The sequence below is a fragment of the Cibotium barometz genome, chromosome 28 (assembly GCF_041138505.1).
Source record: "Cibotium barometz isolate CiBa-2024 chromosome 28, ASM4113850v1, whole genome shotgun sequence".
NCBI classification, from domain to species: Eukaryota; Viridiplantae; Streptophyta; class Polypodiopsida; order Cyatheales; family Cibotiaceae; genus Cibotium; species Cibotium barometz.
Window position 1 is genome coordinate 13,256,060 of NC_141073.1, and position 12,196 is coordinate 13,268,255.

Genomic DNA, 12,196 nt, shown 5'->3' on the forward strand with positions numbered 1-12,196 from the left:
CCTTTAGGAAGGCAAGCAAAATAACACTCATGATCATTTGCACTCGGGAGGAATTATCACATTGAGCACATGCATGGGCTACTTTGTTTTGATTTGAACCCCATTCCCTCATTGGTTTCCATAATGCAAGAGCCCCTCCTTCCCCTATTCCACATATGCTATATGGTGGTGGATGTAACACTATTCTCCATGCTCAATAAAAGCTCCTCCTTTATTGTGTGTCATTTCTTTTGCATTGTGCCTTATAATTTCTAAGCTTTTCATCACTTACTAGAATCTCTTTCCTTCTATCTCCTTGGTGTTTGTGATTAATCATTAAGAGCACCCCCCCCCCCCCTCGTAACATTCTTCACATTAGCATATGTCTTGCTTATCTATTTTATTTTTTTTACGAGGGAGGATGGTGTGCTCGGGGGGGGTCACTCGTATAAATATGTAAGTATCACGTGGGTTCAACAGAAGGACATTTTAAATATTTAAAACTTACAGAAATATATTTACAGAGGGGATTTATTTATTGTATTTAAAAAAAATTTACAGATTTGAATAGGAAAGGATACATTATATTCACTAAAAAATTCACAGATAAGGGACTTTTTAAATAGGCCTTGAACGCACGTGATATAGAGGATTTACATATAGTGACCCCCCCGAGATGGTGTGGTGTTTTGATTTAGTGGTGTGAGTTGGATGTCCTAGCCCATCCTACCCTTGGCTAGGTGGTGCCCCTGCTTGCTGTGCTCCTTTAATGAGGCCTATGAGTTTTGAGAGGGTGTAGAGGCTGCTCTCCCATTTTCTTCCCTTCATTAAAATGGTGCCCCCACTGAGAACATTCTTATGTCTTCACCACACACTTCCTAACTTTCAATCATCACCACTTATGTTAGTATGTTTGGCACATGCATCCATGAGTGCATGTTGTGAGCACGGGGCCATTATCCTCTACACAAATCCTACTTCGGGTAGTGTCACAACCATAGGCCTAGAGAGGGAAAACGAGCCTTGCCACGACCTTCAAACCTTGGCCATAAGCTCGGGGGAAATCATCCCAAGGGGGCTGATTAATTTCAAAACAACTTGCAAGAAGTTTGGGTGCCTGCGCTTCACCAAATCTCTACTTTGTAGCGGCGGGAAGACTCCACTTCCTCCCCGTCTAAGGTGTTTGCCAAGCGATGAAGCCCGTCAAGGAACACTCATTTACCAAAAAATGGCAAGGATGAGGGTAAAGCGTGCTTTCTTCTTCAATCCCTCCCTCACGTCTTAATGTCACAACACAAGAGGTGCATGCACAATCAACCCGTCGAAGAGGCGAGCCAAATACTGCAAAACCTGCCCATGGGTCCTCAAGGTCTGGTCACCGACCGCATTGCCGACTCTGGGTTCGTGTGGTGACAAGGAGAAACACTACATGTCAACTGCATCCTCCTCCTACGACTCGGCACCCAGGATGACCTTCTTTCAATTTACCTCGCCTGGCCTAGGGGTCGTCAAAAAGGTGAAACTCACCGCTTACCTTTTTGAAGCATACACAGATGCCTCTGGTGCATGCTGCAGGGCTCTTGAATTGCTGACAGAAAATTGGTTTGGGGTGTTCGTCCGCATTATTGGCAAGAAGATCTCCATCGAGGTGGAGAATGAAGATGAGAACATCATTCTCTGCATGAAGGCGGAAGAGGATTTCTGGAATCAGTACAAAGTAACCTACGATTTGTCTTAAGTGATTAGCATTTTCAGCCTTGATGTTAGCTTTCCTTAAGCATCTGTAAAAAAAAAAAAAAAAGGAAGCATGAATAATGCAAGGAACCAGCCCTTCCCGCCTGGGCAGCCCTACAACCCTACTAAGTTTCAGACTATAAACATCATTGTAGATAGGAAAATGTTCTACCAGCAGCGTATGCTATCTTTATTTGGTAGGGAAAGGCTAGCTGAGATTAATGCTTCCGAACAGCCGTTTATCCTCCCTCTTGTCAACTATGTAAATTCCTTTGATGTAGTGATTTTCATTTTATTCTAATCCTATCTAGTTCTGGAAGTTTTTCATTTCTGCAAAGCATCATGGCATTTCCAACTTTTTATGGTAAGATCAATGAGGACGCCCCCGAATTCATGGACAACTTGGAAATGGCCCATCTCATCTCGGGGCGGGACGATGAGGCCACCATGTTAAGAGCATTTCCCTTGGTCCTAAAGGGAGAGGCATGCTCGTGGTACAACACTTTGGAAAATGAGCACAAGGGTACTTGGCAAGCAGTGAGGCTTACGTTCATGCGACGATTCGGGGCTGGTGAAAACCCTAAAAACTTATGGGAGCAGCTTTCCCAACTGCGGCAGTTCTCTCTACATGATTATGCAACGTACAAAGCAAAATTCCGCGAGCTTTGGGCACGATGGGCGGCATCACTTGGTAGGGGTGAAGGGGCTCCGAATTTTCTGAAGAAGGATCGGTTCCTAGCTGGTCTCCACCTTCCACTCCGGGAGAAAGTAAGGGGCAGGTTTCCCGCAACGTTCGAAGAGGCGGTCGAAGTGGCTCGAGAAAAGGACCGAAAGCTGAGATACCAGTACCAGACAAGTGTGGCAACCGTAGAAAGTGCAGAAGGAGGGATTTTGCAAGTTCCACAAGCAGAAAGGCAACAGAGGCCGCAGCTTGCACAACCAGCATCAGAAGAAACCCAAAAACAAGAATTGTTGCATAGAATCACCAACCAACTTAAGAACCTATCAATACACCTAGTGCAAGGTGCTAGAGGGCAACCCCAAAATCAAGGAGCAGACAGAGAGCGCAGACAAGCTAGGGAGTATGTATGCTACAACTATGGCGAGACAGGCCACGGCATGTACTACTGCCCGCATCCAAGAAGGAATCCAGTAGACGCCTACCCACCTAGGCGACCCCGACAACAAGTTACTCCACCAAGGGCCAGGCCACCACCACCGGCCCCGCCTATTCAACCAGTTCAGATATTAAGACCACCCGTGCCACCTCAACCCCAAGCACAAATTCCGCCTCTCCCACCTGCACCAGAAGATCGGGCTGTCCATGTAATTAGCTTGGAAGAAGCTAAGAGTAAAGGGAAAGCAAAGGTGCTAGAAGCAGACAACATGCCCATCAAGCGGGCCCGCCGAGAAGATGTAGACGTGAGTGAGATGGAGGAAAGGAAGGGTGGAAGCAAGACAAAAGAGGTATGGGAAAGCAGTAAGAAGAAGAGTCGGCCACGACGACGCATCAACATTGAAGACTTTATGCTGGGTAAGGGCTCTGAACCTTAAAATTTAATTAATGATGTAAGTATGCAAGGGCCTAAATCACATGGCCTCAACTCCTTCACCTTGCACCTAAGGTGCGTAGGCAGTGGTCTAAAATGATAAGCACCAGGAAGGGAAAGACAAAGGCCGTGGGCCTAATCAAAGCTCAAAGTCTTGAAGATGTGATACCAGTCATCGATGCTTACATCAAAGGACAGCGAGTTCCTAATGTCTATGTCGACGGGGGAGCTCAAATGTGTGTCATGAGCGAGAAGGTGATGCACCGTCTAGGGCTAGAAGTGGATGGGCCTTCAGCATTCAAGGCCAAATTGGCTAACAATGTAAAAGTAAAATGTGTGGGTGTGATTAATAAGGTGAAAATCAAAGTTTGTGGAGTAGAGGTTGAAGTGGATCTTTATGTAATGCCATCCAAAGGGGAGGGCTACCCCATCATTTTGGGCAGGCCATGGCTAATCGCCATGAATGCAAGACAGAATTGGGAGACAGGAATGCTGGAGCTTAACCCTCACAAGCAAGCAGGGAAGAAAGGGCAAGCCATTTTGTACAACATGAAGGAAGGACGACAAGAGAGCCTAGATCTAGAGACATCTGTCGATGAAATGAGCTCTAGTGTCTACTCTTCTTCGGAGGAGGATTCATCTGATGAAGGCAGTGAAAGCTCAATGGAGGTGATGGGCCTTGCTCTAAATCAACCAGCTGAAGGAGACACGTCTAATCCTAGCATCCAAATAGGGGATGAGAGATTGGAAAAGATGCTTGCCAAAGACCTGCCCGAGAAAGAAAGGGAGGCATACCTCACCATGTTAAGAAGCCACTCCTCACTCTTCATCTCGGAGTACGAGCACATCACAGGCGTGACAGTCATCAAGCACCACATCCACCTGAAAGAAGGTAACAAGCCAGTAGCTCAAAAATTGAGGAGGTTGGGTGTTGTACAACAAAATGCACTCTTAAAAGAGATCAAGAGATTGCTCAAGGCTGGGTTCATTTACCCAGTAGAAGACTCAGAATGGGTGTCCCCAGTGGTGGTGATTCCAAAGAAGAATGGTAAGTGGCGGGTATGCGTCGACTACAAGCCCTTGAATGCAGCCACCAAGCGGGACCACTTCCCTCTTCCATTTCAAGATGAAATCCTCAACGAGGTGGCTGGCCATGAGCGCTACACTGTTTGTGATGGCTATTCAGGCTACTTCCAAATCCGGATCGTCGAGGAGGATCAGCGGAAGACCATATTCATAGCACCTTGGGGGTGATTTGCCTTCCGTGTGATGCCATTTGGGCTTACAAACGCCCCAGCCACCTTCCAAAGGTTTGTGACTTATGTTTTCCAGCCTTACTTTGGTAAATTTATCAGGGTTTTTATAGATGATTTCTGCATCTATAGTCCAAAAGATGTACATCTTGAAAGGGTGAATGAACGCTTAACTAGGCTCAAGCTAATGGGTGGTCAACTGAATGTGGAAAAGTGCCATGTTGGGGAGAGTAGTGTAACTCTTTTAGGTCATGTAGTGTCACAGAAGGGAATAGAAGCTGACCCCGGGAAGATACAAGCTTTGGTTAGCTTGTCATATCCATCCACAGCCAAAGAGTTAATATCTTTTTTGCAGAAGGTGAGATACCTTGGGAGATTCATTCATCTTCTCTCTCAAGTGGTTCGCCCACTCCAAGAGTTGGCACACAAAGATGTCTTTACATGGGGAGAAGAAAGCGAGCATCGCATCTAAGAGGTAAAAAAGCTTCTCACTTCTTTGCCTACAGTTTCACCACCTAACTGGGAACAGAAGTTCTATGTGAATCCAAGTGTGGATGAAGATGCACTAGGGGCAGTGTTAATGCAAAAGGATGAAAAAACTTCTTTCATGAGGCCAGTCTACTTTTCAAGTAGAGTGATGACATCAGGTGAGAAGAACTATACTCCTATTGAGCAAATGGTGCTAGCCCTAATGTTTGCAGTTGGCAAGTTTCGGTCATACCTCCTACCAAGGAAGTTCACAATCATCACCATGGAAGAAACTTTCCCTTATGTCCTACGACACATGGATGTATTAGCCAGAATCTCCAAGTGGATGGTACAGCTACAAGAGTACGAATACACGACAGTGGTTGAGAATTCTACACGAGCAAGTTTAGCTGACGTGCTCACGCACCGATGCTATGAGAAGAAATTCAACTCAAAGCCCCGAGAGGTACCTCAAGTAGAGCCGCCCAAAGATTTGGAAGATGCACACACATTGTTCTTCGATGGTGCCTACAAAAGGAAGGTGGACAAAGCAGCAGTAGGGGTGGTAACAATCAATCCTGGTGGAAGCAAATTAATGGAAAAAGGTTTGAATCTAACTGAAATCCACTCTAACAATGAGGCGGAATATGCAGCATTAACCCTAGGCTTACAGTAGTTCATTGAGCTAGGGATAAAAAGGCTAAATGTTAATGGTGATGCCATGCTACTAAGCAGATTCAGGGCACGTGGGCATGCAAGAATTCTGGTCTTGCAATCCACCTGAAGAAAGTGAGGGGTCTAATGAAGAGGTTTGAAGCAATTCAAATGCACCATGTGCCAAGGGAAAGAAATAGAGACGCAGATGCACTTGCAGGAGAACAGCTTGATGAGTTCATTGTGGGAGCGGTGGGAATCCAATTACCACAATTCCAAGGAAGTGATGATCTACATGATATCATGCACTTCTTGGAGACTGGAGCATGCCCGAGTCATCTTACCAAAAATCAAAAGAGCTGGCTTGCAAGGAAGGCTGTCAGGTATCGGATCAGCCAACAGTGATCTTTACTGCAAGGGTAAGGATCTAGTGATGAGGAAGGTTCCTCTCTCTCATGAGATTGAATCAATCTTAAGCAGTTGTCACGACGGAGTCTGCGGGGGCCACTTTGCTCAAGAAATTACGAGCTAAAAGATTCTTCAAGCTGGGTTTGTATGGCCTAGTCTCCACCGAGATGTGCAACATTGGTGCAAAACATGTACAATCTGTCAGAAAACAGGAGTAAGAAACTCACATACGAGCCACAGACACCTATCCAATCATTTGGTCCATTTGAAAAATGGGGGATAGATGCAGTAGGTCCTCTCCCTCGAACCCATTCAGGGAAGGAGTACATCATCATGGGAGTAGACTACATGACAAGGTGGGCTGAGGCTATACCCACTAGCCGAATCACTGCTTCAGAAGTGAGCAAATTTGTTTTTGAATCTATTTGCTGTAGGTTTGGGGCTCCCCTAGAAATCATTTTTGATAGGGGGCCTGGTTTCCGAAGTGATCTAGTAGGGGATTTAATGAAACGCTTAAGCATTAAGCGCCGCCACTCCTCAACCTACTACCCACAATGTAATGGTCTTGTAGAAAAGGTCAACGGTATGATTTGTAAAATCATCACCAAGCAGATTTGTGAAAGACCCAAAGACTGGGACAAACATTTGAATACTGCTCTATGGGCTTACAGGACATCGTTCAAAACCTCCTTGGGGTTCACTCCATTTCACCTCATCTACGGAGAGGAGGCTCTCCTACCCATTGAATTGGAGCTAGCTAGCCTTAGGATGCTAGCCCATACTAGTGAGAACCCAAAGAAGCGGCTGAAAAAGTGCATTTTAGATCTAGAACGGCTGGAGCTAAACAGAGAAGAAGCCATCAACTACAATGCAGCACAGGCAGAGCATAGGAGAAGGAAGTTCAATGAGAAGATCAGGGACAAGAAGCTGGAGAAAGGCTCGCTCGTGCTCAGGTATGACAACCGTTTTGATAATAGAAAGGATGGGAAATTTCTTGCAAGATGGGAGGGACCAGTCTTAATTCTGCAGAGGTTTGACAATGGAAGCTACCAGCTACAAGATGTGGATGGAAAGATCCACCAAACAAGGGTGAATGGCTGGCGACTCAAACCTTATTTTCAAAGGATTGAGTTCAGGGATATTATGGAGCAATCATTTGAAGAAGAGCCACCAACTAGGGAGGATAGTCCTCCCTACTCTGTCAGACCATCATCAGCAAGCTAGAGGCATGAATGCCTCTAGCCTTAGGGGTGGGCTAATGATGTGGGATTTTCACCCAAATGTTTTTTGCACCTTAAAATGTCCAGACACCCCCCCTAGTGAGAAGAATGATGTCTGGAGCACCAGCTTTGTAGTTTTAGTGGCAGAAATGGCTTCTTGTTCATAGGATGGCATGTCTCGGGAGCACCCATGGGAATGGGGGCTTGGAAAATCTCTTTCACCAAGGCCAACTGGACTAAGTATTCACTTGAATGGAGGGACCAAGTAGAACACATGGTTCTAGGGCCCAAGGATAAGGCACACCAGGCTAGTCAACATGGGCATTGAATGCCAGCTGCACAAGCATCATCTTGCATCACAGTATGATTTCATAGTGAGCCATTTGGCACCACCAGCCAAATTAGCAGCTGCATAGGCAAGAAATTGAGTTCCTCTGACATCACTCGGGGAGTACAAAGTCCACCCCTTCATAATGGTCACCTTGGGCACATATGGAAGCTCACAAGCTCTGGACCCATGCCCACATGGTTATCTTCTTAATTTTTCTCCATTTTTATCTCATCTGTTTTTCTTATTGTACCTGTGTAAATACACCTTTTGTTCACACGCATGGGTCAAGTTACTACCTACTCCTCTCACATATTTGGTCCAAACAATGTGGCCCGCTTGATTTACCTTAGCATTCACACATCTCTATACTTCCACTTACCCCGTACTTATACATATGTAAGAGATTTTTTTAATTTTATATATTTTACATATGTGCATATTTTTATATATAATATATATAAGAGAAAAAAAGTAGGTTACAGGTACAGTGGAAGGAGGCCAGTCACTTTTGTTAATATGAGCACCAATTATGGTTGGTCCAAGTCTAGACGGTCACACTGGCAGGGTGGATTTTTGGACGAGCAAGGCACCTAGGGAAGGTAGTTGAATTTATACAAGGAATGCAATTCTGCTAACTCTGCCATTTGGAATGCCCTATCAGGTCATTGTCGGAAATGGGGAGATGTCAATGTTGGGAGACGTTTTTTTTAAAACAAGCAGTGAAGAAAAAAGCCTTTCATCCCAGCTCGAAGTTTTTACCAAAGGAGAACAAGTTCTTAACGAAGTCGAAGCCCACCTCGGTGGACAGGTTAGCTTATGGAATCGGTATTCAACATGTCATGGGTTCAAGACCCAGTCAAGGTGGATAGATTGTTGTGGCCTCTTGGGATTGATCCCACAGTTCTAGAAAAAAGGAGCCTTCTTTGTTCAAGGTGGGACCACCCCCTAGTGGGGTGGTCAACTTCTTCATATATAATCAAAAGAGAATCTCTCTCTCTCTCTCTCTCACGCTGACGCGCATCAGCCAAGCAAGCCACCCACCCTCCTCGTCGCCTTGCGCCACCGCCTCCCCCTTTCGCTGCGCGTCAACCAGGAGGAACCCTTCCCCGTGCTCTGACCAAACCCGAGCAGGCTTCATCTCTCTCTCTCTCTCTCTCTCTCTCTCTCTCCCTCACGCGTGCGCGTGCGCGCTTTGCTTGGTGGTTCTCTCTCTCCCCTTCGCACTCGATCTGAGCAGGCGGCCATGGCTGGACCAGCCGCGGCCATGTATTCAACATCATGAGCTTCAGCTGAGAGGCCCCATAGGACCTCCCTCTCTGCTCTCTGGTGCCCTTTCTCTGAGCAGGCAGCCCATAAGGGGCCACCCCACAATGTCCAACATCATGAGCTTCTACACGAGGGGCCCCAAGGCCTCCCTCTCCCTCTCGGCGACGTTTTCTGAGCAGCAGGCCACTTGGGCCGCGCCCTGACGGTGTTCATCATCATGAGCCTTGTAAAAGGGGGGCCACAACTATGGGCCCCTTCCCCTATTCTCTCTCTCGCCCCTGGGCAGCGCACCAACACACACACTCTCTTTGTTCACACACACACACACACACAAACACACACCCCCCCACTATCTCGCGCGCCTGTGTTAACGCCATCCACACACACACACATTTTTTTTAACTTTTTTTTCACTAAGGCTAATATGGCCATTCACAAGGCCATGCTCCCGCACTCCTACACACATTTGCCTCATGGCCACCATCAAGAGCATGTATACACACAATTGTACACTTACACATATGCACACATGTACTCATACACTCACCCATTCACACTTTTTCACTCACATGCCTACCCTTTTGATCACGTTTTTCTTACCCTATACACACACACATATACAAAAATCTCTACTACTATATAATCAATACATTACTTACCCACACATAATCTTTGTAAACAAAATATATTTTAAAATAAATAATTGATGAAGGCAAATTCACATTTATATCGGCACGCATTCCTAAAGGTATAAGTGTACATACATAAGAACATGCACACACCCATACTATATACTTGCATACATATATATATATCTTATACAGCTTTCACCCCACCCTCAACATATCCACACCCACAAGATATATTTATAGATGCATGCCTAGCTATATTTCTACTATGTATAAATTGGTAAGTAAGCATCCATGAGCAAGTATACATGCATGTCAACATAGCCATACATACATGCACCCATGCATATACATCTCTAGGGAATCATCATGAGTCATCTAGGCAAGCATGTTTTAACCCATCCATGATTCTGAATCTATGGACATCCACATTTGTGTACATAGATGAAAATTCAAAAGGCACATGGTAACTATAACCGATTCAAGCACACACCCATGCAAAAGTTAACATGCTTGGAATATGAGCCACTATTCAACACTTTTTACATCATGGTATGCATGTACATGGCTATCATGGCCCTCTTTAGCATTGCATAATTCAACCATGTTCATTCCAACCATGGCCATGGCTTCACCATTAGGTGAACCTTCTTCATCCCCGAGAAGCAGGTATGGTACCCTCGCCAACAGCTAATTCCTAAATCCATGTACAAAGCATTCCTACTTCCTTTTCCCCCCCCCCCTTGTAAATAATAAGTTGTGGGTGCATTCTAGCACCCACCCCACCCCCACCCCTCCTTTTTCTTTGTAGAAATATCTATCTCTTCTCTCTTTCCCTTCCCCTCTTTGCTCTCTCTAACATCACCTTTGGCTCCATTCATTAGGAGCCAAAGGTGGGGTTTCCTTGCCCCCCCCCCCCCCAAAAGTCTTTTCTCTAGGCCCCCCCTTGATTCCTCCCAACCATGGTTAGGTGCTCAACCCAAGCCCTAATCATGCTGCACCACTCCCATAAATAGCCCCATCTTCCCCTCTCAAGACACACGACACACCTTTAGGAAGGCAAGCACAATAACACTCATGATCATTTGCACTCGGGAGGAATTATCACATTGAGCACATGCATGGGCTACTTTGTTTTGATTTGAACCCCATTCCCTCATTGGTTTCCATAATGCAAGAGCCCCTCCTTCCCCTATTCCACATATGTTATATGGTGATGGATGTAACACTATTCTCCATGCTCAATAAAAGCTCCTCCTTGATTGTGTGTCATTTCTTTCGCATTGTGGCTTATATTTTCTAAGCTTTTCATCACTTACTAGAATCTCTTTCCTTCTATCTCCTTGGTGTTTGTGATTAATCATTAAGAGCGCCCCCTCCCCCCCCCCCCCCCCCCCCCCCCTCGTAACATTCTTCACATTAGCATATGTCTTGCTTATCTATTTTATTTTTTTTACGAGGGAGGATGGTGTGGTGTTTTGATTTAGTGGTGTGAGTTGGATGTCCTAGCCCATCCTACCCTTGGCTAGGTGGTGCCCCTTCTTGTTGTGCTCCTTTAATGAGGCCTAGGAGTTTTGAGAGGGTGTAGAGGCCGCTCTCCCATTTTCTCCCCTTCAACATTTGCTTTTCAACGGTGGAGTATGTTATGAATATTAGAATTTATCACATTTTATGCATTGAAGTGATGGTTTTGCAGGTAAATATGGAAGGAATGATGGTAGGACCGTTGGATTGATCAAAGATTGGATAGCCCACACCTAAACAACAAAAGTGCAGGCATTAGTATACACCGTTAGATCTTCTCTAGATCTAGGGCTCACAATGGATGCACAAAAGTGTAGGCATCTTTATGTACCGTCAGATCTTAGTGTAGATCTAGGACTCACAACAATGATCTAGGACTCACAACAATGAGTGCACAAATTTTTAGACATTAATATGCACCGTTAGATCTTATTGAAGATCAAGGGCTCACATCTGATGCACAACCCTAAACTCTATTCATGTAAGTGAAGCTCTCAATTTGTATCATCTTGTTCATGGAATGAAGGGAAGCTCACATGATTGCCTCTAGGCACTCATGTGGGGGGAGTAGAGGTTTGCCCCAGTGTTGTGCATCGTCTCTTGTGCAATTATGCTCTCAGCCACTCTAGGCGACGAGCAACTCTTCTCCTTTCTCTATCTCTATTTTCTTGTCTAGCTTTGCATGCGTAGCACTAGATCTTGCAAGGTGTGCGTATATTTGATTATTATTTTTATGTTTTTATTGCTAATTAGTGCTTCCGTTTGCAACAGTTGGCATGGAGGTATTCATCACTGACATATCTCCCACAGAGATTCTACAGCTGGACTACACCGACTAGTCCTTACCTACCTCCCACCTCACTCTAGCGTGTTCACATTATGGACCGCTTGTATATACTCCACTATGTTTGGTTTTATGGTATCTCCTTCATAGACCTCTTTTGAGTAGAAGAAGAAGAAGAATATTTCAGTCTCTCACCTTGTGTGTTCTTCTCTAGGGTTTTGTGTGTGTGTGTTTGCTTACAAGAACTCAAGCTCCTTTCTCCCCTACATCTTTTCATGGTATTAGAGCTTGGTATAAGCTAAGGAATTGAGAGGCAAGCATAGGAAGCGGGACGAGCTTCATCCTCTTTCCCCTTTGCGATGGCTACTACAACATTACCGGGAGCTCTTCCGGGGC

At 45.4% G+C, this 12,196-nt stretch overlaps 1 protein-coding gene across 1 annotated transcript; it reads left to right on the forward strand.

Annotated features, from left to right (window-relative positions):
• The first annotated feature begins 3,359 nt into the window (after positions 1-3,359).
• Positions 3,360-11,908, forward strand: LOC147622512 (uncharacterized). Its single transcript, XM_086821897.1, has 2 exons — positions 3,360-4,573; positions 11,788-11,908. Exon 1 carries the CDS (start codon positions 3,360-3,362, stop codon positions 4,515-4,517), a length of 1,158 nt encoding a protein of 385 aa, XP_086678023.1. The 3' UTR covers positions 4,518-4,573; positions 11,788-11,908.
• The last annotated feature ends 288 nt before the right edge of the window (positions 11,909-12,196 follow it).

What these genes read in the sequence shown, in the direction of transcription:
- LOC147622512 (XM_086821897.1), top strand. Translation starts at nt 3,360, where the DNA reads ATGATAAGCACCAGGAAGGGAAAGACAAAGGCCGTGGGCCTAATCAAA.